Below are 26,692 nucleotides of genomic sequence, written 5' to 3'. Positions count from 1 at the left end.
GGGGTAGTGTAGTTATTGAGTAGTACTTCTGTCACTATGGACAATATACCACAAAAGCATAAATTCTTTGGGTTTGATATTCCCCCGGTGAGACCTGTGGAGACAGCAGCCCTTTTCCTGTGTGCAGTACAAGACACAATGCCCCTGCTTCCCTGTCACGCGTGATAGATGACTCGAGGGTCTCCGGCCTCCATTAGCATCACAATAGACTAAACCAACAATATGGAGGCATTCACTCCAAGGGTCCCTGGCTTGGCTGGGCTGGGGGAAGGGCCAGAGTGGGGCAAAGGGAGGCAGGCAGGAAGCCTTTTACTCCCAAGAACAACAGTATTCAAGGAACACTGCTTGCTAGGAGGGGAACCCACATAGACAGGAGACAAAGAGCAAGATTTGTGCATTGGAAGTTGAGCAGGTGACACAGAACTAGATTCAACAGCGCAAAATGAGGCACACAAAAGGATGAGGTCCATGCAAAAGTTTACCCAGCAAAGATTTTCAGGATTGTGACTAATTTCACAATTGCAACAACTAATTTCTGAGTACATTCACAACTGAGAAAATATAGGCCTATTTCTTCAAAATAATAGTGCAAGCAAACTACAAAATAAATTATTGACCACTCTACGTTAAGTGGAATAAGATTAGTAAATGTGAAAATATATTTGAACTTGACCTTCCAAGAAACTAGCTTTTACAAGAGAATGTGCCTAACCTTTATCTAGCAACTGAAATCCATTTAGAAGGCTGTCTGAATCATGCAAACCAGTTGCCTAATTCAGGGGGTTTACATTTCCTCATTACAGGGTCATAAGTTACACTTAGACAAAGTTTCTTTGCTGGAATTGTGGTTCCCAACACCGGTCATGGATACCCCCCCCCAAAAAATTTTCAGGGGCAGTTTACAAGGCACCGTTTTTAAATAAAACCTATAAATCTTGTATGTGTTTTGGCCATTTTTAGTACATTGTTGTTGTGTAAACATACCCTAAGTCTGTCTTATCTGACACTGGACTTGGGCTGTGTCCAAAATTATCCCCTATACACTGATTCAGTATTCCCTACATTACTCCACGAATATAGTTCACTTGAGGGAGTGAATGAAAATGAATCTGGACACCGAGAGTGTTGGAAGGGCTGCCACTTTTGCATAGTTTGTGTTTGCTGATTAATAATAATTTGAAACTTAGCAAACTGGCAGCTCCAGTAGTAATGAAAATATTTATCTTGAACTCTGTCATGGAAACTATGTATAAACCTTAATTAAACAATTTAATAATCAATTAAAAAATAATTTATACCTGTATGATATAATGCTGTACCCACATTGGACCAGCGGTGTGGAAAATGTATGTATGGATGATTCAGCTGCGGGCGCCATCTTCTGGTCAAACACAGGAATTAATTTGGTGCGCGACTCTGTGCATTATGGGTATTCTCTAGCCATATGCGTACATCTGAACTCATTGAATGAGTGCACTCGATAGTGTCCATTTTGGTTTCGGACACCTCTACAAATGGCTGTCCCTTCAAATAGTGCCCTCTTTAAGGGTATAGGGGGCAATTTCAGACACAGCATTGGAGTCTTTACTAATGAGCTGATGAGTTGAATCAGGTGTGTTTGATTAGGGAAACATTTAAAATGTGCAGTGCTGGGGCTACTCCAGTCCCAGGGATGGGAAACACTGCCATTAAGAACCTTTTACATGAGTTGTATAAAATGCCCTTTGTAAGTGTCATAAGATTTTTAAATGTTCTTCACACTAAATTTTTTTCTTTAAGTATCTTCCACTGAACGGTTCTTTTGGGGAACATTTAATTTAACCAAATTCGACATGCACTTAGCAAGACCCTGGCCTTTAAAGGTCAAAACACTGGCCTCTCACCAACCCTTTGACTCGAACAAGCTTAGAGTTCAAGATCATGCATTTTGCACTGTGACCTAATGAGTTTGTGTGAGTGTGTGTGTGTCTGGGATTGGGTTATTCTGCCGGGTCTGCCATCTGCCACCTGCTGAGAAAGCAAGACCTCCCTCACACACACATGCACATGCATCACCCACTTACCGCACTCAGAAAGCCCCTTCATAGGAGAATGGAACAAGAAACAAGCTTTTCAAACCACATCATGTCCACGTATTAGTGATGTTTGGTAAGGCAGTATTCAAGATGTGAACAAACAACCAACCCAAATTAATAAAAAATCTAAGCAAATTGTGTAGGGATAAAAGACTCCTCTAGACTTTGATTAAAGTAAGGACTCAGGATAAAATATTATAGAGACTTGTGGGAGGGTTCTTTGACTTGGGTAAGTGAGGAACCACTAAGCAACCACAAAGAACACCCTAGCACATGAACTACTTATGACCCAGTATGCTTCATTTTCTGTGTTCAACTCCGTTTCGAGCACAATTGAGTGCGCAAGACTTTCAAAGCATACTCCACTGACCATGAGCATGCACGACGTGTTGGGTGCGTGTGCATCTAAAGTGCCTCTCTTCAAGCGCTCAGAGTACTTCCACATGTAATGGTGTTCATGCAGACACAAAAATCTAGCTGTAAGCAAACGCCATGCGTGGAAATCAGTGGACTGTGCTGACAATTTTGTCATGGACTCTCTGCAAAACAGTGGGAAGGAAAAGCCCTGGTGACATCTAACATCATGGGGGCAAGTTTTGCATGGGCAATATTAACATTCTCTCCAGAAAATGTAAAAATCTAATTGATTGGCATCCTAAAAAAGCTATGTGAGTGTCATCAAAACTAATAAACAATGTCCATCCAAGGAAGTTTACTACAGCTTGCTGACACTGGACAAAAGAGGAAAATTTCATATACTTTCTAATCATCATGAAGGTGCTTGCCAGTCACTGTCAAGTAAAAATCAGGCTGATTTTAGAAGTCTCAGGTAGATGGAAGTACTTGTCCTGATATCCAAGCTATGCACAGTTTTAGAGCTCAAAAGGAAAGACTGAACAACACATGTATAGGCTAATTAATCACACAAAAATACTGGGAAAAATCATTTTAATGCACCAGACAATACATTTATGGTTAAGCATTTATGTCCCATCTTATAAGGACACATTCATTCTGTTAATAATGCACAACATCACCAGGACACAGGTACACTGATGGTACATCTTTAATCTTTCAGATATTCTATTAAATCTAATCTTCACAGGCTTTCATTTATTCCGATCCACTCTTGAGCCAAGGATTTCTTGCTTTGTCTCAGCTTTTATATCTAACAGCCTATATTTCATGAGCTGATTCTCAATGCACATAAAAATCTTTAAAAGCATTTAACCTTAATGTACAAAATGCAGCTTCTGTTTGAGCCAGTCACTTATCAGAAGCTCATGGTGACGGCGGATGAGGATGGATTAATGCGCACCCTCGTGAGATTGTAACGCACAACTGCCTTCAATAGCCACACTTGTTTTTGTGGTCTGTAAATAACGAACAGACAGGTCTGCAGGCCTGAAAACTGCTTCATGTTTCTTATTCGGCTATTACGTCTTACTGAAAATTCCCCCCACTCCATCAATGTCATGCAATGCACTGCCGATCTGAAGTGAGCTGGAGTTTTGTATGTAACCAGGATCTACAAGCATGCGTTGGTAATAGACCATCACTTCAATCCAAAAAGACTGCCTGAGCACAGCTGAGAAATTCAATATCTAGGACAATTTATCAAGGATCAAAGTATAAAAACTAGAGTATCTGATACATTTTTGTGGTAAAATGAATTCCAAATGCAAATTTGAGCAAAATGCTAGCCTTTATTACTAAGGTTTTGATTGTTATTTAGGTTATTTCAACTGCAAATATTTTGTTTCTAGTGATAGACAGATATGTTGGCCAGTATGACCAATATTTGACTATTTTTAGATGCCTATATCTTGTCCAATTAACAAACTAACATTTTTCCTTCAGTCAGTCTCAACATTGCCAATAATATTTTTTTAAAACAGAGTAAATGGTGTATACAGCCACTGCATAGTTTATCCGCATCTATTCCATATTGGATATTTAATGGTTTCTGGCTTTTGTAAGGTTTAGATTACTATTGTGATCATCTTGCAAATGATTAAATGGGAAGTGATTGATTATTCCAAAGATTTAAGCTCTAAGCTATCTCTTGAAGAGCACTTACAAGAGTGTGTTCCTGCTGTGCATGATCGCACAGCTGTTTGCGTTTGTGTATAAAAATGAGTTAAGTTTATTAATGTTGACATAAATTAATGTTACTTTGAAACGTGGAGTAAATTATTTTTCAGACCACACAAACAAACTCACAAAACAAAATGTAATGTCCAACTAATCATTAAGATGTATTGGTTATTACTCACTACACTTTTATTGTCTATGTTTTTCAAGTTTTCTATATTAGAATCCCAGAGGTCTCTCCTCTGTTAATATGGACACTTGTTTATGGACAATTTATTATTTTATTTTTTATTATTTCAAATCAGAATATTTAGTTTTAACAGATTTCAAAAAGAATATTTATCCATCCTTCATCATGTACATTATAATGCTGTGATGCCTCAAAAACCCTGTAGCATACAAACTATTTTAGCTCTTAGTGTGGTTTAATTTTTTTTAACAAAGTAAAATAGTTTTTTTTCTTCCATAACTGCCAGCCTATCAGTATCAGTCAATATTGGTGCATTAGTTGTTATAAAAATGTATATTGATAACCCTCTTTTTATATAATTGAGTGTTTTATGGATGTCTAAATAATCCAACTACGAAGTAATTACAAAGAACCAGTTCGAAACGACTCTTCATTCACAAAACTGAACATCACCAGTTCAAAGGGCACCAAAAATTAGTCGGTATGACTTAAGAATACGAATACAAATTGGTAATGCAGTTTTTAAAGCTGACTAATAGACCATCAGTCTTACCACAAGTACATCGACATGACAGCCAATCTATTAATTCATCATAGCACTGTCTTTAAATATAATAAATACCACTTTAAAAATCAATTGAAAGTGTATGAACACGAAATGAGATCGATAAGTAACTCCTGGTGACCTGCGAGAAGTCTGAAAGCTCTGGTCGCGGGCTCTAGGTCATGAGTCAGAAAACCGCGGCAGGATTAACGGTGGGCATCCATTGTGGGAACAGACAAGCCACCAGCAGAAATCCGTGGGTCGCAACCTGGAGGCTTCACCGAGACAGAGAGGATTACGCTAGACGACCCCTCGTAAATCCTCACGGTGAGGCGGCAGGTGAGGAGGAAGAGAAGGCCTGGGCATCTTTCCTCTATTTTTCCTGTGTTTCCCAGCAGCCAGACTCCCGCCCTCTCTCCCAGGGTCTGCCTGTGCTCCCAAAGGACCAATTATTACAGCAAGTCCTCCACTGAATCACTCTATCAATTAGGAGGTGGTGAGTACATCATCACATATATTACTGCTGAGGCAGGCCTGGCTGTGGGGGTTAGGAGAGAAAGAGAGGAAGAGATGGATGGATGGACAGCGCACTGATATGCTAGAGTCGGTCGCTGTAATCGGGGCTTCTCGGAGGTGCGGGACAACTCCACTTCCAGCCCTGCGGATGTGTGAACACACTGATGGCTGGCACCACGCTCAGAGCAAGAAAGAGGGTTAAATCAATATTTTCAATCTCTCCGGATCAATCCCACATCTGAACATGAAGAGAAACCTGTTAGCAGTCACCAATATGTGTAAATGAAAAGCCAAACTTCATGACCTTGATGGTCCTTGTTTTTAAGTTCCCCGCCGCATCTCCAGCAATGCGAATCTGCAACAAGCCCAAACTCAACTGAAATGTTTCAGGTTTCAAGTGAATTCAGGCTCCTGTGCAACACCACCTTCTAGTATCGTCCATCAGAATATAAAAACATTAGATAAAGAGTTTGACCAAAACATAAGCACAGCTTCTGTAATTGCTTCTGAGTGCATACTGTATAATAATCAATAGTTATTTTAGTAAATGTAATTATTTTATCTCAATCAAAACCAACTAGGCCTAAATCTATATATTTTTTTCCTGTTTGTAAATAAAACAGTACAGAAATGAATTACAAATGTATATATTAAATTATATTATTTAATTTTATAGTATAAAAAAATAGTATTTTTCACACACACTTACTGTTTTGCATCAGAAGACATTGATTTATCAACCGGGATCATATGGTGGTTTTTGAAGCATCAATTTTGAGGCACTTATCTACTTCCATAATATATAGAGATGGATTATTTTAGTAAAAATCTTTGAGAAGAAATATAATCATATACATCTTGGCATGAGGGTGAGTAAAAGATGAGAGTATTTGGAGTATCCCTTTAATTTCTGCACATTTATGAGCAAGAAAAAAATATTTTAAACATTACTGATTGACAATAAACATAATAAACACATATTAAAGGTTGATATTATTTTTGCTCAACCATTCAGTCTTGGTTATGTCATCAGAACAGTAATTTTAAGTCTTTTTATCACATTTTGAAGAAAAATGGCGTGCACAATAAAACCAGGAACATTTATTAAGATGTTAAATATGGTTTATTTTGATTTCCCGAATCATACTGATTCATCGTGATGTCAGAATGTGTTACAGTACACTATACGACTATATAGTATACTACCTTACTACTAGAGGTCGACCGATAGTGGATTTTACCGATAACGATAGCTAGGTTGGGCCATACTTGCCGATAACCGATTAATCAACCGATAGTTTTTAAAATTGATACTGGATAAAAACAAATTGCACCTTGATCATTCATGTTAGTTTGATAGTGCATTAGGCCTAACTATGGTTAACAAATAAAAACCTTAATTTCAAAAATGTATTAGTACATTTTAATTAACAAACAAACAATGAACAATCCTTATACAGCAGTTATTAACCTTAGTTAATGTTACATATGTAATTTTATTGTTATTAACCTTAGTTAATGTTACATATGTAATTTTATTGTAAGTGTTATGATTTCATATTAAACCCAAACAGTCATGCTTAAAGATGGCCAACTTTAAATATCTAAAACGCCAGAGAATTGAAATGACAAAAATATTACATGTATAGTCTCATACTTTTGCTTCTATTTTATAAACACTTGATGATTATCTAATCAAAATAAAAAAATACATATTAAAGTGATGATGAAAAAATAACCGAAATCTAATGCTTTTCTGATTTGTTTATATGTTTCTGTTGGCTGTATGAACATATCAGTTTGCTATCTTGCGTCTCTAGCTTTAAATATGCAACTTCTCTGCATATTTAATGCATAAAAGTGACCAGCTGGATATAAACTAAAGCAAATAGATGGTAACAATTGTGACATTAAACATTCGGGTCGGACTTACGTTTATTTTTGTCAGTGTTTTAACCGCTTGAGGTACTACTAATGTTAGCGTCCTCTCAGCCTCGAAGGCAAACGAACATACTGTTGTGCTGTTCTTTCTCTACTAATGCAGCATTTAGTCAATAAATTAATCACTTTATAATGATATGACAAAATGTACTGTGTATACAGACCTTTTAGCTGTCGGTGGTTTAAACGCGCATCTGAGCGCTCTCCACGCAGCTTGTGCTCTCAGTGCAGCACGCAGCAGCACGTGTCGAAATAAACAACACCAGGCATCAGTGATAGTTTGTATTACACCTCTAGAGGCCGCTCTTGTACTGCATGATGCCAGCAGAGCCTTCTCAGCTCTCTCTTACTGTGTAATGAATGACAGCGCGCGCTTCTCAGCCACTCCAGCAACGGACGCAACCAGGAAAAACTATCGGTATGTATTTTTGCCGATAACGATAGTTCCACCAATCAACAATCGGTGCCGATTAATCGGCAAAACCGATGAATCGGTCGACCTCTACTTACTACTATTACTATGTCTGCACTAAACAGCGTGCAAACTGTCAATGCTAAGAACATACCAAGCCTTTTCAAAATGTGCAGTACGCAACAAAGTATTCCACAATGTAAAGCGCATTTGACTATACATTTATAATTTGACAGATAATCCAGTTATTTTAATTTCCTCTTTCCTCTTTTTTTAGATTGTACACTAGTATCCCATTACATATAGCCACAATATGTGTTAACCAGTGAATGCTGCTTGCAGAATGTCCTGCTTCACTCAGACAAAAGCAGCCAATTGGAGAGGTGAAATATGAGACCAGCCTAAGCACTGGCTGATTCTGCTGGATCTGCTCTTCAACAGTGAAGAAGACGGCTCACATGATCAGCACAAATCTCGGCAGTCATGTCCAAAAAATGCAGTCAAATATGTTGAGCCGGTACAGTCATTCTTCAAAATGGGATCTTTCAATACCTTAGTTATTGGTATGATGTTAAACCTAATGAGGATTGAATGAAAAAAGAACTAAATGGTGACTGACATGTAATTGAAAACAAAAATTAGACCATTGGATTTAAGAGAATTTTTGACATTCCAGACTTATTCTTATTCTGGTATCGTTCAGAATCACAGTCATTTTCTTCCACACTAGATGAAATTGCTAAAAATTGACCACTACATTTTACGTGGTCTTCAACTTCAAAACAAGCTCTTTGTGCAATCAGAGAAGCTGTCAATAGTATCATGTCACACCGTGGTCAACAAACAGCAAATATGAAATGCCTTGGGCGTTTTGCTTTCAGAATTGGCCAGCCAAGCATGGGATAGACTAGACAACCCAAAGCACTTCTTTTCACCCGGCAGGACCGGAGAATGTCTTGACCAGTGGGGACATGCAGCATGAGACCCCAGGGTCATTTAAACAACTCAGAAGGTCAACAAAGGGGCACATCCTAGCCACGAACACTAGAGATGAGCGAGGAAATCTGAAACCTGCATTGAAAAACAGCCCGAGTCAATACAAACAAAATTATGTTAGTTCTCTGACAGATCCATATGTTTACAATGTCTAGGTCCAAAAGAACGAGAAATTCCTCTTTAGTCTTTGTTAGCACAAAACATCAGGTGCTGACAAGCCGTAACAAGGCCGTCAAGACTAAGCCTTGTTAAGTGTGACACGACCAGGAGGCGTAAGATAAAGTCCACATCAATCACTCAGACAGAAAACATGGTTAAATAGCCTCTGATCTGACATATTGCAGCTGCTTTTGTGTTTTCGGGATCAAACACATGCGTATTTTTGTCACAACACTGCGAAGCCCCTCTTTCTTATTTTGCAGTCAGACAGATGGCAGTAGTATGAATTTTAGGGCACACAATCAATGATAATACAATATGCTTTGTTAGAAACCACTCCAAATATTTTAGCAAAAATAAAAATATCCCACAAGGCACAGAGAAAAAGGAACAGTTAGTTTGCTGGTTTGTAATATCCATTCAGAAAATCAATGCAGGTACACGTTATTCCAGGCGCGGCAGCGTTCAGCAGATTTTTACGCAAATAAAACCCCTGCAAAAAATAAAAAAATAAATAAAAATCATCATATTTCTAATCATCATTTTCAAGCAAAGGCCACAAACCGTTTCTTACTCTGTTTACTGCATGAGAACAACCCTGGTGGAACAACCCTCATTTGCCCGACATAATCGGAAATATGTTTCTTGCAGGTGTAAAACCACTGCGGCGTGTCAAAGCTACAATTGCGCACAAACAAAAGCAAGGGATTATATTGGAGGTTTGTGTTAGACTAAAGTTCTCCAGACTCCATTCTGAGCGAATGCAGAAAGCAGGGGCCTGAGCGGATCCCAGAATTCCTCATTATCCTCACAGCGGGTAGCTAGGGTGCGCCAGCGGTGCGAGCGCGAAGCGGGCCGCCACTGAGGCAGGTCTGGGAACAGCGCTCTGATAGCCCCACGGGGGAGGCCAGGCTCGCTCATTAGGCCTAAATGATCCACGGCAGCCCTGCAAACCAAGTGCCACTTAGTGCCCGTCGGAGACGCCAGTCCGGCCTTGATGAGATTGCTGAGCACACTGCATATCTATAATAACACGGTGAACAAAAAAGGCCTTACAATGGTGGCGGTAACTCCGGGAAATGGGTCCAGTAAACGTTTGGCCGATAGCGTGGCAGCGAACTCCCTGAAAATGTCTTTCATCCTTTGGTCAGCGTTGAAATGACACAATACGATAAATGTTTGCCACCTTCAAAGCAAGCAGATGCGCTGTGGGAACCGCGGCGGTGGAGAAAAACTGATGCCAGCAAGTGCGACTGTGACTAAAAGCAGCTCGTTGCTCCTGAGACAGATGGTCATTTCACATGTAATAATTACAGCAGACTCATGCATTCTCACGTCCCTATCACATTGTGAGATTTACACTGCTTTATGGTAATAATCTGACTGATTATACTAATAAATGTCACGAAAACTTTCCCAACACGCATGTCTGAAATCCAGTGCATGGTGACAGGAAGTAATAGAGATCTTAATCGGCTATTTTGTCTTCTTGTCAAGTAAAAATATCTAAACATCCTTAAAGCAATTGGATAAATTTAACTGTATAAGATATTAAGACTTTAATATAAATAAATATATTATTTATTTAAATCCTTTGAAGATCTTTTACATTTGTGCTAGAAAACAAAGCAAACAATGTTTATTGCAGTGTTGAATTTACTAGAATCTTCAAGAAAGATTTATCCAGAAAAATCTGTCAATCTACTCGCCCTCATGTTGTTCCATAATTTTGCTGCTTCTGCAGAACACAAAGGACGATACTTTGAAGAATGTTGGTAACCAAACACTTGGTGACCAGACTTCCATTGTATGGACAAAAAATAACGCATTGATGTTTCTCAAAATGTCTTCTTTTATGTTCCACAGAAGAAAGAAATATAACACTTTAGTTTAGGGTCCAATTCTCACTGTTAACTAGTTGCGTATTAGCATGCATATTACTAGGATATTGGCTGCTTATTAGTACTTATATAGTAATGCCTTATGACCATATTCTAAATCCCTAATCCTACCCAATACCTAAACTTAACAACTACCTTACTAACTATTAATATGCAGTAATTGGGAGTTTATTGAGGCAGAATTCATAGTTAATAGTTAATAGTGAGAATTGGACCCTAAAGTGTGACCGAAAGAAAGTCTGACAGGGTGAGTAAATTATAAAATAATTGTATTTTTGGGGGGAGGGGGGTGAACTATCCCTTTAAGATGGTGTACTTCAGTCCAATGAGACTTCAGTGTGGGCGGGGCTACCCAACGCAACGACCGACCAAATGCTGAGGCCATGGCTGGTTGAGACAATTCATGGAACATGGAAGATATCCATTTTATCGCTTGACGCTGTATGCATTAGAATCTATTTTTTCAACACGACTTTTGAGTTCGAAGTGCAAATGAAGTTCATGAAAAAGAAACTGGAAGAAGTTTCTACATAACACACATTACGGACAGCATTGTGCTGTGGCGCATTATTCCTAACAATCTGACTTAAGGACTCTGCTGCGTGCACAATAACATCCATTAAATGCAATTTCTGGGAACTCAATGTCCCATTGTGCGTTTTTTTTGCCATATTTCACATCTGGTCATGTGTTCATTTATATAATCCAGAGGGTATGTAATCACGCAGTGCATGCTGAATGGAGGCTCGCAAAGCAGGTGAATTATGTAAGTGCCGCATCTTCGCTTCTTTCTGCTGAAGGGGACCGCCACTTTCTTCCACCTCTTTTCATGCTCCTCTCATCACAAAGCAGCTGTTGTGATGTTTTTCACCGCGGTCACAATTAACCTCTGAGGCTGGGCAGTGAGCCAGCCCCGGCACAACTCAGGGCGCTAGAGAGCCCATCAGGTAAACAGTATGATAAGCTTTGCTACAAAAATTAGACATTGTTTTGAAGTGAGAGGCAGTTGCTATAGTGACTGTTGCTAATTAACTGCATTCAGCCAGGGGAACAAAGGGCTTAAGGGTACTCAGGACGGCGTCTCTAGCAGAGAGCTATGCGCAGTGAATATGTGCAATCCCGTGGGTCTCTCTGCACCAAAATACCTGCGCCTCTCCTTCTCGTAAGTGCCAGGAGATGCACGGCGGCCGTTTTATCGAGGCTAAAGGCTGCTGGACACCAATTACAGAACTGTGTGAATCTCGATGCCATCAGGTTCTAAGCTGCCCCTAAAACAAAAATAATCATCGAGCCAATCAGGGTGCTTCATCAGCATGGAGGACCTCTCAAAGGAGATCTCATCAGCTCCTGAGGCATTCTGGAGAGTGGCCTGTCAGCCAGTGCATTTCATTAAAGCAATGGTACACAAGAGAGAAGAATCACAGAAACACGAGTCAGAATGTTGTACGGTCACCGTTCATGTTCGCCTCTGGAGAAAAATCAAAATAAAATGTGCGAACATGAATACCTTACAGGGTTAAGAAATGTTTATTTGATTATCACTGGATTAAAAAAAAATATTTCCAAAACTCATCACTACTAAAAAACAGATATTTTCAAAATCAACTAGTCTGCGTTTTGACTGAACGCTGATACACAATTAAGATGGCTTTTTTTTTTACCAGGGATAGAAATTGCATCATTAATCACTAGTCAGTTGGATGAATAGATCATTGTGACCTGTCTCTACTGGTCTTGTTGTGTTTAACATGGGATAATTGTATTTTTCACCATGCTTCCTAAATAACTTATCCAGAAAAACTTCCTTGGATCAATCACCAGGCAAACCAACTAAGTTTTGCTAGTCAACAGCATGGTTTTCCAGATCAACCAGTTAGACCATCACCCAACCAGCACTAACTAACATTTTATTTATTTATTTATTTATTTATTTTACCCTGGTATTAGCTTCAAATACTGGGTACAAATTTATGTGGGCGGGGTTAAACTGACCTTAAAGGGGTGGTTTACTGCCTTTTTTCTTTGCTTGATTGTGTTTATGGGCTGCAATATAACATGTCTTCGTGTTTCGTTTGTTAAAAAACGCCTTATTTTTCATAAATTTCACCTTTATTGTAAGCCGCTTCCTCCTCTGTCATTCGAACGACCGGTTGACTTCCTGATTCTATGAAACCACTCCCTCAGAAAGAGGCAATGAGCTCAGATTGGTTAGTTCGGCCGGTGTGTTGTAATTGGCTAAACTGCGTCCGGAATCTTCACGCCCATTACCTTTAAGGGCGACAGTTGCATGTGCTCCGGTCAAATGTAATGGTGTCAATATTGCCTCATCAGTTTGAGCCAGAATCAGACCCAGAGAGCGGTGATGAAGAGAGTCAAGCAGGACCTCCGCAAACACGGCTCTTACTAAACGTTTCTGAATGGTAATTTATTTTATTTTATTATTATTCTCTCAAAGAATTTCCATACGCTGTTACTTGAAAATGCTACTGCTGTTTGTTAGCTTTTGAGATACGCTTTCCCCCTGATTAAACATTTAATATAACTGAATACATGACTGAGTAATACCGTTTTTTAAAGATATTGTTTTATTGATAGAATGAACAACCGTTTAACTATTCACAAAGCTTAGTTTACTCAGTTTGTCGTTTTCTTTAGGTGTACATGTGATAGCAGCTGAAGTTCGCTGTTGCGATAATTTTTTGAAGTTTGTACACGTTTGTCTTATACACACAAAATAGCATCGAACTAACTAGCTACTATAAACAAACAGCTTTGGCATTGGTTTGCGTTCTTGATCAAATAAAAAAATTACGTCATAAAGTATACATGGAAAATACGTTTACAAAATTTGTACATATTACAAATTCGGGTCCAAAATGTTTGTACGCGTTTGTCATATACTAAAGCCAGCGCTGGCATTTTTTTACATCCTTGATAAAACTAAAACATTACGTCTTAAATTATACAGGCAAATACATTTAAAATGATTAAACCTTACTTGCAGGTTGTGGCCTCTGGTTTTAAAGCTGTAACTGCTTCATGTTGTAGTAATAGTTTCTTGTTGAATCCGGCATTGAACTCGTGTAGATTCTGGAAGCTGTCTTCCGTAAAATGCGCAGCACAGAGAGCTAAACTACGATTGTAATTGTCAGGAACATAACCAAACTTAAATTTTAACCATTGTTGACGAACTACAGCGTCTGTTGGAAGCCTGAACACAGAAGACCTGACAGCTACAGCTCTCCACTATAACTCCTCCTCTTCGACAGCAGAACATGTTCCGGAGGGAGGGTGGATGTAAATGTATGGGTTAGTTACGTATAAAACCCGGGAAGTATCTCGTTGTAGTCCCATTCGAGACGTTTTTGTAGGCATTAAACTTCCTGATTTTTAAAAGACAATATCTCCGCTTATGTTGAACTTTAAGCGCAGCAACTTTGCAGATACTGTTCATGCACCAACAGCAACATTACACAGTATTTAAAATGAAAAAAGTGAAATAGCAATCAACCACCCCTTTAAAGGGGGGGTGAAATGCTAATTTTCACTCAATCTCCTGTTAATCTTGAGTACCTATAGAGTAATATTGCATCCTTCATATCTCCAAAAAGTCTTTTGTTTTATTATATTTTTAATTGAAAGATTGGCTGTACCGAGTCTTTCCGGAAAAAAACGAGCGGCTGAAGGCGGGCCGTGTGGGCGGAGCTAAAGCTGTGCTAACGCGCCGAGCTAACAACACACAGAGACATTTGTTCAACAGTTTTACTCACCATTCCAACGCACGACCGCGAAGCTTTATCATTGTGACTGCTCGATCCTTAAGCATTAGACGATCTGGGCTTTGTTTATAAAACAATCATCGTCGAAATGCAGGGAAAAACAGCCTTACACAACTCCGTTTATGCTCAGGAAAACAAACTCCATCCACGGGTGCCTTAACGCCGGGTTCTTTGGGAATCTGTGCAGGGTTGTCTTGCCCTGGCAACCAAAAACACACTTCTTTGGTGACATTGACTTCCCAAAAGCCGGGCAGGGCGCTTTGATGGCGAACTGCTTTCACTCTCTTGCTCTGTTTTACGAGTGCGCGCGCGCGCCCGCGATCTTACCGGAGAAGTGCCCTTAGGACCCATATAAGGAAATGCCGCCCTCTCTTACGTACGACAGAGCCATACTCGAAAAAAACTTTCCGAAACTTGTGACAAACCGGAAGGACATTTTTTGGAACAAAAATACTCCTTCAAACGTACAACTTAACTTTTGAAACTTTGACCATGTTTAGCATGGGAATCCAATTCTTTAACAGTGTAAAAAACTCAGTATGCATGAAACAGTAATTCACCCCCCCTTTAACTGGATTCAATACAATTCACAAAAATTCACACTATGAAAAACAAAACAAAAAAAAGGTTATAAGGTCATGACACAAAAGGACACTTACTTATCACACAAAATAAATAAATAAATAAATAAATAAATATAAACTATTTATTAAACGGTTTTGATTTCACAAATGATGAATTTTGTAAATAGTACTGAAACCATTTTTAGAACATTTTAACATTTTAAACAAAAGAACTATGAAAAGCAGTTTTTCTGTGTGCTTCCCTGAAGCTCAAACAGTAGAGCAAAAGCGCTTGCAACGCCAAGATGGGTTCGAATCCCAGCTAAATTAACATCCATGAACAATTAAAAAGGCACGTCTTTGACATAGTGTAAATTTATTCAGATAAAAATGCAAGCCAAATGCATAAATGTAAATATCCTTACAGGGTAGTTGAGATACTGACATTAAAAAAGTGTTTTAATTTAGGTTCAGCAGCTGCCTTGAGTGTTCATTGGAGTGATCCAAGACCTTAGGACTGTTGTCACACTTGAACTTGGTATACACTAAAAAAGTTTGACTGGATTCAAGGAGTTGAATCCAGTCACCTGACTAAGTATGGGGCTTTAATAAAAATTGTAACAAATCTTTCCCTCGCGGGTCAATTTGACCCCCATTGGAATGAATGAGAAATGGGGATTTTATTTTTTTTTGGTCACAAAAAAAGAACAAACACGCATATAAATGAAGGCATGAGACTCCAGAACATCCCCAATGCAGAACACACTCACATGCATACACACACACACCTAGGAATTCCCATTTATATCAATGGGAGGTCACATAAAGGGGGCAATGTTTGTTTGTTTGTTTGTTTTCGATTTTCAATCAGTTCAGTTTTAAAATATCAATCAGTCCCAATGCAGACTGCACATATGAAGTGGTTTGATTTGAACACATTTACAATGCAGGGAAGGATTTGTTACAGATACCGGAGGAGAGGATGAGGGTTAACCATGAAATGTGTGGGTCAAATTGACCCGTAAATCTCATAATTGTAGTATAAATTTCATACGCACATTCCACAACACATCAAGTGTTGCGGCTTTGCAAGCATGTTCATCACCCTAAATGAGAAAAAGTCACACAACTTCAAGAAAACTTCAAGAAAAAACAATCAGACTGATCTGCAGATCAGATTGACCGGCAACATAATATACGTGTTAAATGCTAGCCTTTTTTCAAAATGGTGTGTTGGCGGAAAAGCTGTTTGTTTAATGCAATTAGGCATAAATGCAAATAAATGTATTTGTAAACTGCAAAATGTGAATGAAAACGAAAGAACTTCAGCTGGATTTCGAGGGTAGAGCCTGTTATGTCTGTTTTGTAAATGGGCCACAATAGACGTGCACAACAACCCAAGAGTCAAAATAACCCTGTATAGAAAAACGGCCCATTAACCACATTCAATTCACCAAAAATGCCAATCAAGTCTGTTTCTCTAATTTGTCCCGGAACCCCACTGTCTCTTGTTTTGACAGTTGTAACGGCCCTTGTTAATGGTTGAGTGAGTGAGCGGGTCACAGTTCACGGTGCGATGGCTTTGGCACTAGGACCCAGTGACAGCTGCAGAGCTGAAAGACGAGACTTTACAACGACTCTACGCTCAGAGAGAGGGCAGCCGCAATCTGCTGCCTTCAATGTCCCGCCAAACTTTGTGAAAGCCCGAACACTGCCTTTCAGAGATCCGCACTAAAGGCAATGCTCAAATCCTTATAGACAAAAAAAAAAAAGGTCTACATTGCCAAAACATACTCATATGTACCGTATTGAATAAAAGACACTTTTTTATCATCTGAAATTTGATAAAATTTATATCCAAAAGCAACTTAAGAAATGCAATTAATGTCAAGCACGCAAAAAATGCTCACATTTGGATTAGGTTATTTGTATAGCGCATTCCCCACATGTTTTGCTTTAAATAAATTAGTTTAGGCTTGTCGTTTATAATAAATGTTGTTTATAATGAATGCCATTGCAATTTATGTTTGTTTGATACATTTTTTTATTCCTGTTCTGGGGTCCGTTCTTCATCCCTGAGATGATTTGACAGATACCAGGTCTCTGGTTCTCTGGCTAATTTGGTTCATCAAACGTATTTGTAGATTTGATTAAGATATCTGGATTAAGTTCTCTGATATTACTGCGTGTTCTTGTGTTCATTGGAAAGGGCAGATTTATCAATACTTGAAACCATGATTAGCAATTCACAATTGGCTGGTGGCAAGACAGGAACATAATGACATCACATAATTTAAAAAGGAAACAGCCAAGCACAAGCAATTCGTAATTGTTTGTTACATGATTCCAAGATATTTCCATTTTTCATGATTCCTAAGATTTGTACAATCTTTTACATTTTTTCAGAGTCAAGTGTAGCCTATTGTTATTAGCAATTCATTAAATTGTAAGTGTGAAGCGGATAAACCTCTTTAGGGGTCAATAACACACTTGTAATGGCACAGTAGACAGAATTTTTACGTTGCATTATTTTAAGTTATCTGAATCTCCTGCACTGAATCAAGCCACCCGTATAATAGCTGTCACCATTCAAATTAATGCATGGTTCATACTAACTGTAGGCTATGTAATGTGTGTGAGCAGGGCTTGACATTAACACTCGCCAACCTGCCAAATGCGGCTGTATTTCAGCAGTGGCGTGTAACGCTGTCACTCCTACTAGCAACTTTGGCGGCTTGAATTTAGTATATAATAAATACATTTTTCAATTGTAGTCTTTTAAAAAGGCATCTGAAAGAAGTGCAATGTAGTGTTGTTAAAAATATCGCTTTTTCAACACACATCGATACAATACTCATTTTCCGCAGAATAGATACACGATACCAGCTGTGCTTACTCTCTCTCTCATCTCTCCGACAGTGAGTTAAACACAAACCCGCGTTACCCGCCTCCTCTCTCTTTCCTTTGCGTTTTATGAATATTGTTAGTGTTGAAGGGCTTGAATTTCGGTGTGGGAAAGCGTGTATTGCGCATAAATTTACTCATTCCCGCAGATTTTGTGCTCACATCCAAAGTGTGCGCACAAAGCCACCTCTCAGCACTAAATTGAGTTTTTATTGCGCTTCAACAGTCAAATACACACAAAATAACGTCAAAATGCCGGTTTTGGCGAGTATTAAAGGGTAGCTCTCGCCAAAATTGAACCTAGGCTCTTTAATCTTCCTGAGTCAAACTTTCGTTTAAAAGCATAATTAGAATGGAAACTCCACTTTTAAGATTGACCGTATTTCCGTTTTAGGTCAAAATGCCTTTTGAATGGGAGTGCATGGGGCACTTCTATGATAGCATCAAAATCGCTATTTTTACGTTGCATTCGGAGATCGACTACTTTTGACTGACAAAATTTCAGCCACCGGAAACACTAACTCATAAAGCGAGTCAAAACCTTTCTTTTTAGTAAACTCTGTGTACACAAACAATGTTCTCAATGCTGGAGTTCATGTGTAGAGCCCCTGGTGATACTTCCAGGTTCCAGCACAGTTTCATGTTGTGTCGAGCCTCCTAAGTGTTTTAAAAATAGCGATTTTGATGGTATCACAGAAGTGCCCCATGCACTCCCATTCAAAAGGCATTTTGACCTAAAACGAAAATACGATCAATCTTAAAAGTGGCGTTTCCATTCTAATTGTGCTTTTACATGAAAGTTTGACTCGGGTAGATTAACAAAAAGAGCCTAGGTTCAATTTTGGCGAGAGTTACCCTTTAATGTAAACACAGTCGGTTATGTCTTAAGTGAATGTAAACAGTTGAGAAAGAAAACACATGTGTAACAGTATAATGGATCCGCGTGTCAGGCGTTAAAGTGACAGCAGCCTAATATTCCTGCTGCCAAATTATGAGATAACATTAAAAATATCTATATGGCAGTTTTTCCCCATGGTATCGATGTCAAAAATGTGGCCAGTGAAAATGCTGAGTGCCAAGTAACTTTGGAAAACCACTAGCCACAGTGGCTGGTGAGCATAAAAGTCAATGCCAAGCCCTGTGTGTAAGGCTCCAATAAAATTATGATAATTATTCCCTCACGAATAAATCTTTCAATGAGTAAAAATGGCTCTGTCTATTATTATAGACTCAATTTAATTGTATATGTATTATTATGTGTATAATAACATATTTACATTTATATTTTTAAGTACTAATTTCCCAGGTTCAATATGGTGCTCTATTAAGAAAGTATCTGAGAGAAATTTTTACCTTTAAAAAGATGCAGTCGAATCTTGTTTACGTGAAATAAGCTGATATGACAGCAACTCCAGGATGAGCTTCAAAGACCCTAACAATCCTGGATAATGTCAACAGTAAAATCCAGATAACTAAGTAATCCGCATACAGAAAATGGGCCTGAATATCGTTGAATTGAAATTAATTGTTGTGGACTGAAGGGAAGTATACATGTTTATTTTCGAATGTAATAATAAAATGTGACTTATACATACACCAATGTGACTTTTTTCTCTTGACAATGCAATTTTGACCCTGTGTGACTTAGTCAGGTGTATAGTCAAGTTATTTTCCAGAAAATACAGTATACAGATTTATTGTAAGCATTCATTTCCATGATTATTAAGTTCTATTTCATATAACTTTTGAGTTTTTACATTTTTGTGAGGCAAAAATATTATGCATGGATATGATGGCATGAGGTTAAAACACAATAATCTTTTGGCAGGTAACTTGATAAAGCAACAAATGATAACCTTTTCCATGACAAAATATCACGTTGTTTTATTAACCAGTGATGTGACATTTTGTCAATCACCTGGTTTCCTGGCCAAAATCTAATTTGGTTCAAAATGCTGCTCTTTACAACTGTACGTCAAACATCAAATATGTTCTGATTTGCTGTGATTGTGTAATGTCACAGAGAGGCTTTGCATGCAGTGTGCAGAGACAAATTTCTAGTTGCTGAAAATGCTATTACTCATGGTGTAAGATGAACTGGCTGAGTGGACGACCTGTCATCCAGACTGTTGCTTTGGCTTATGTGGAATGTAACGTCCCTTTTCTAGAGCCATTAAAGTCAGTTTATTTATACTTATAGGATTTCTGCCTACAGACTTTCTCTATATCCTCAACATGATCCCCACATACACTCACTGTAGCCTCCAATTGCTTTGTTATTCGTCTTTTCTTCAAACAGATCTGTAACAGATTATGAGAACAACCAAAAATTTCCCAAAGACAACAATCCTGAGGTCTTGCTTTTAAAAGCATCAAGTCAAAACTTTGTGTACAAATCGAATTCATCTACAGTATGTGATCATCTGCTTGTAATACGTGTAACAATGCGACCCGTGACTGTGTGCTGCTTTCTTGTTGTCTCTGCCTGTGGTCTGGAGGACTGTGAAACATTACTCCTGAGGCTATGATGGACATCGCTGTTGAGTAAACATGAAACCAGACACCCTGAACAGCTGCTAAAGCTGACCTCTAGTCAATCCCTGCACTCTCAGACAGGTCAGCACACCAGCTCTCCACTGCTTACGTGGTCAGGTGATTTTTGTTGATATAATTTCCTGTTGGATCTATAATGACTCACATGCTACTTCCTCTGTACAAATGATGTACAAGAAACTGTAATAGAAAATTCAGCACCGTTTCATTATTCAGCATTGTTTCACTCACTATAAAATTCTCTTCCTGACTGAAAAACTCCTGTTCTTAAAGGGTTAGTTCACCCAAAAATGAAAATTATGTCATTAATGACTCACCCTCATGTCGTTCCAAGCCCGTAAGACCTCCGTTCATCTTTGGAACACAGTTTAAGATATTTTAGATTTAGTCCGAGAGCTTTCTGTTCCTCCATTGAAAGTCAATGGACGGTATACTGTCCATGTCCAGAAAGGCAATAAAGACATCATCAAAGTAGTCCATGTGACATCAGTGGCTCAATCTTAAGTTTATAAAGCGACGAGAATACTTTTTGTGCGCAAAAAGTAAACAAAAATAACGACTTTATGCCACTATTCATTTCCTTCTCTCTGGTCTCGAGTGAGTTCGCGTAGTGTTTCAGCGTAGCGCGTCTGTGTTGTACGTCACACGCATCACACATGACCAGCGTCGGCCAATAGTGAGCCTACGTGTGACGTACAACACAGACGCGCTGCTCAAAAACACTACTCGAACTCACTCGAGGCACAGAGAGAAGGAAATGAATAGTGGCATAAAGTCGTTATTTTTGTTTACTTTTTGCGCACAAAAAGTATTCTCGTCGCTTGATAAACTTAAGATTGAGCCACTGATGTCACATGGACTACTTTGATGATGTCTTTATTGCCTTTCTGGACATGGACAGTATGCCGTCCATTGACTTTCAATGGAGGAACAGAAAGCTCTCGGACTAAATCTAAAATATCTTAAACTGTGTTCCGAAGATGAACAGAGGTCTTACGGGCTTGGAACGACATGAGGGTGAGTCATTAATGACATAATTTTCATTTTTGGGTGAACTAACCCTTTAATCAGTAAAAATTATACTTATATTTAACAACAATAAGCAGAAGCAAAATTGTTTGTCAAGATTTCTTTTGAAAGAACTGTTTTGAATATGGTACAGCAGCGGTATTTTGCAGTTTCATTAACTTTTTTGAGCAATAACCTTGAAAAAAACAATACATTTTATTAATATGGTTTATGCTAAAAACAAGCGACAAATCTGCTAATGCAACAAAACTTTATATAAGATATATATATATATATATATTTTTTTTTTTTACTTTATACATACTTCAAAATGTTACAAGTACACTACCATTCAAAAGTCTGGAATTTTTTATCTCCAATGATGCAATGATCTGATACAATACAATTTTGAAATATTACAATTTAAAATAACTGTTTTCTATTTCAATATATATTTTAAAATGCAATTTATTCCTCAGATGGCAAAGCTGATTATTCAGCAGCCATTGTTCCAGTCTTCAGTGTCACATGATGGCATTCACGGTATTCCAAATATTAAGCAGCAAAAACAATTTTCAACATTGATCATTTATAATGTATCAAGAGAGGTGCCAAATCAGCATTTTAGAATAATTTCTGAATGATCATGTGACATTGAAGACTGCAGTAATGATGCTGAAAATTCAGCTTTGATTACAGGAATAATAACATTTTAAAATATATTACATAAGAAACTGTTTCTTTAAAATTGTAATCATATTTCAAAATATTAGTTTTTTCTGGATTGTTCATCAGATAAATTAGCAGCTTCTGTGAGCATAAGAGACTTCGGTAACACACTAGTTTAGGGTCCAATTCTCACTATTAACTAGTTGCTTATTAGCATGCATATTACTAGGATTTTGGCTGTTTATTAGTACTTATAAAGCACAAATTAATGGATTACTCTGCATGACCTTATTCTACACCCCTAATCCTACCCAATACCTAAATGTAACAGCTACCCATTAACTATTAATAAGCAGTAATTAGGAGATTATTGAGACAAGAAGTCATAGTTAATAGCTAATAGTGAGAATTGGACCGTAATCTAAAGTGTGACCGAGACGTCATTCAAAACATAAAAAAATCTTAAAGATTCCAAACTTTTAAATGGTAGTGTAAAACATTTGTTGTGAAATTTACTGTAATTTAATTACATAATCTGGCTTTAATTTGTTGTTTTTGCATTGACTTATATAACATAATAAACAAAACCCCCCAAAATTAACTCTCTTTATATCAGTCTGAGCAGTAGTGACTCTTTCACTTGGACTTGGTCATTTAAAACTGGTCAGCCAAACCTATTTCCTTGCTTTAACTGTTAACGGAGGGAGTGAATGAAAGTGAGTTTGAGAGCAGAGGGTGTGCAGGGTGGCCCAAAACACTTTTTTATAGTGGCAGCTGAGAGGCTTTGCTGCCACTCCTAAACTTTACATTTCATTTGGCCGGAGGGGTCACATGACAGCTGCAAACGAAAGCCCCAAGGGCCTTCTGCTTTCACTTGACACTGACAAGCTGAGAGGGACTCCAACACCGCAGAAAGAAAATATTCCCTCTTTCCATGACATCACCCTGCCAGGAATGGAGGAAAGGGGGAGGACGGCAGGAGAAGGAGAGGAGAGGAGAGGAGTAGGAGGAGGGGGGTGGAGGAGGGGGTGGCACAGCTGGTGACAGCCGCAGTACCATCTGCTCCTGACTAATAGTTCATGCTGCTTTACTTACACTCCCACTACTCAAAAACAACCCAACGAATGGGAAGCCTGCTGCAGAGGCCCGCGAAGACTTCAGAGATTCCCGATTGACAATTATTCTCATCTTCTCCACCCTCATGCAATTCCTCAGAGCCTTCAGTTTCACTTCTCACTTCTCCTTCGATCACCTCTGGGGCCAATCCAAGCAGCCTGAGTGTTGAGGCTACATCGTAAGGGATTCGTGATGTTACCTTGTCATGTGACATTTACAATGTGTCTTAACCAGATGCAAAGTGACAAGTTTCCAGCAGCAAGTCATTAAAAGTCAAATATATTTCAATGGAAAAACGGTGTTCACAATCCATATTACTCCTATAATGTGAAGTGAAACAGCATATTCAATTAGAAAAAAATCTGGATCTTGAATAGTGCTGAAATGTGAAAAATACGAGGGCCTGGCGATGTCTATTAAAAAAAAAGGAAAGTGGTTTCAGAAAACAAAAGGCAAGTTGCATGCAAAACTATGCATGCATCAATAACATTTTGTCCAAGCCAATTTTTTTGCTGTTTTTTTTGTTTGTAGGGTACAATTTGGCCAATATTTTTTGATTATATATGAATATTGCTATAAAATAATAATAATAATAATAATATAAAAATTACTATTGTAACATGTCCCTGTAAATAAAATAAAATAATATATTACTTTTTAAATTAAAATACTAATACTTAAGGATGTCTTTTTCAAACACTAAACCATTCAACTTTTATTTTGACAGCAGGGAGCTTATCTTTTGTGCTTCTCATTGTATGGAAGTATGTATCATGCATCCCAACAGATGTTTTCCTTTGGAATGACCTGAATTACGGCCAAAAAGACCAGGAACATTTAGCACAAATGTATGACAATTTTAATTTCCAGCCACTGAGCATGATTTTTGACTTACTAGATTTCACCATTGCTGGGGAAATTGGAACCAAGTGATCCTAAGTGATCAATGGTTGTGACTGGTTAGGACAAAACCTCAGATGACTATTGAAGAGATTTAAAGCGATACTTCACCGATTAGCATTAAGCTTTGTATCAGTAGAAATCCGGTAGTATTTTCGAATGACCGTGCTTCCCTCATGTCCCCCTGAGATGAGAGTTTCTTTATTGTGTGTCTGGAAAAAAGAGGTGACGCATTTTGCCTCCAATCGTCATTTTGCGTCATCTGAGGCTTTTTTGTCCAGAGGCGAGAGATTACAGTCAGTAGTAGGAGCTCGTTCCGCATGTGTTCAACCCGCCCATAGGGGGATCTCACAATAAAACGGCGTCTTTTCAGTTTCGAGTCAACTAGTAGCCTAGTCGTATCATTTCTTCCGATACTGCCCTCTGTAACCGATAGGCGTGGCTTGGGAGTGGCCTCGTAGGGCAGCGAAGCAAGTGCATTCTGGGAGTTGTTGTCTTTCATCCACATGAGCCAAAAATACATTTTCTGGCTTTTCTCAGTCTAGAAGGCACCAACTTCTAAAATAATTTCACATTTCTACTACATAAATGACCCAATTTAAATACACATTCATCTTTCCAGCAGTGAAATGTCCCTTTAACACATACAACTGGTAAGAACAGTGTTATTGTTTGCTAAATTGCTACATTATAATTTGTCAACTGAGCCACACCAAAATCGACAGCAGACATTTTTCTGTCAACTGTTGATTGGCTGCCTGAAGAAACAGAGAGATTGTTTGTGGCCGTATCCTTACGGTATAGTTTGTAAGAAACACTGTGTTCTTACCATACATCTTGCCTTCATCCGAGAGGATAATTTTGCGGCGTCCACAGGGCGGGTAGATGGCCAGTGCCTCCTGGAAGCTCTGCTCTATGTCAGGGCTCCACACCCCCTCAGCGTCATTGTCAATGGGCTTGTCTGCTGAGTCGCTCATCCTCTCAATATCCTCGGCAGAGCTTTCACTGCCACTCCAGCTGCTGGGATCAATGGTGGCGGTTGGGACCTCCAAGCCGAAGCCTGGAGCAGACTAGGGTGAATCCTGGAAGACAATAAACAGAGTTGTGGTGGTTACTCTCCTGCACGGATATCTTCTGGTGAGATTTCAGGTGATGGCATTATTTGCTGGTAGTATCACTTTAAACTCATGCCACTGGTTGAGCCAGAACCACTCAAACAAAAGGAGGTTTAAAGATGTTGCACTCTTTGGTGCATTCAATGAATGGCTTACTCATAGTTGTCTAAATATATTAAACTGGACTTTGGTTTAAAGTATTTTAACACTGAGAAAACTTCAGCTTTAACTACATTTAACGACATTTCACTTTAAAATGCTCTTTTTGTTAAATTGTCAGTCAAAGTGACAATAAAGGTAGCGCTCCCTAAATTACTTTGACTTTTTCGTAGCATTATGACAGCATATGAATTTTGAAGACATGCATCTAAGATTGCTGCAACTTAAATCCAATTGCCTGAGGAAATTTTCTGACTAGAAGCTTAAACATTTCTTAAAACCACCAGACATTTCCATAAAAAACATAAAATTTATCTGTCAAAAGGAGAACAATCTCAAACTCAGTTGCCCGGTTTCGAGTTGCCCCTCTTTATCAGCATCCAGGGCAATATTGCCCTCATATTCATATTCATATTCATATGAATGAATGAAAATTAAATAATGACCTCCCATCTACTCTATAAAGTAAATAACCTGAGCAACATACATTAGTGAAATCTAATAAAATAAAAATATATATATATAAAAAAAAACACAAATCAAGTAGGAAAACAAACATGGCCTTCCAAATGTGTAGGCTAGTCATTTGAAGACGATTTTATCTAAGTGTCCTTCTTGGCCCTAATTGGGACCCTAAGCTCTCGCGATCTTCCTCCAAGTCCACACTTTCTTGACGCAATGCCGCTTTGACTGTCGGGTAGAAGTCGGCTGGGTTTAGATGTTGTTGTCCCTTTCTCAAGGGCACATTTGTGATGGTGCACTTCTTTAAAAAACATTGTGCTACCATTTTACCACTGTATCGGAAGTATGAGTGAAAACTGGATTTTCAAAAAGAAAAATGTAGGCTGATATTTCATTTTAAACTCATGGAAAATATGGTACAAATGTTACCCTTCTAAAAGATACACCTTTGTACTTTATTTACCTCTAAAGGGTGCATATGCTATGCCCTCAAGGTACATATTAGTACATAAATGGTAAATATTAGTACCTTTTTAGTACCGTCACAGTGACTGCTTTTTACTTTTTTGTTGTTGTTGTTGGGATTTTTTTTTTTTTTTTTTATTGAGGGAGTGTATACATCAAAAATTATTGGAG

At 38.4% G+C, this 26,692-nt stretch overlaps 1 protein-coding gene across 7 annotated transcripts in view; it reads right to left on the bottom strand.

Annotated features, from left to right (window-relative positions):
* tead1b (TEA domain family member 1b) overlaps window positions 1-26,692 on the bottom strand; it is an 83,314-nt gene that overhangs the window by 33,745 nt on the left and 22,877 nt on the right. For all 7 annotated transcript variants that reach the window (XM_081357163.1, XM_081357165.1, XM_081357167.1 and 4 more), the window contains exon 3: window positions 25,150-25,402. In XM_081357163.1, the coding sequence (XP_081213289.1) occupies window positions 25,150-25,297 (148 nt within the window). In that variant the 5' untranslated portion in view covers window positions 25,298-25,402. The remainder of the gene's footprint in view (window positions 1-25,149; window positions 25,403-26,692) is intronic.

The sequence above is a fragment of the Scardinius erythrophthalmus genome (genome assembly GCF_964197995.2).
Source record: "Scardinius erythrophthalmus genome assembly, chromosome: 2".
Taxonomy (NCBI): domain Eukaryota; kingdom Metazoa; phylum Chordata; class Actinopteri; order Cypriniformes; family Leuciscidae; genus Scardinius; species Scardinius erythrophthalmus.
Note: the sequence above shows the minus strand (reverse complement) of the source record. Positions and strands in the feature narration are given on the sequence as shown.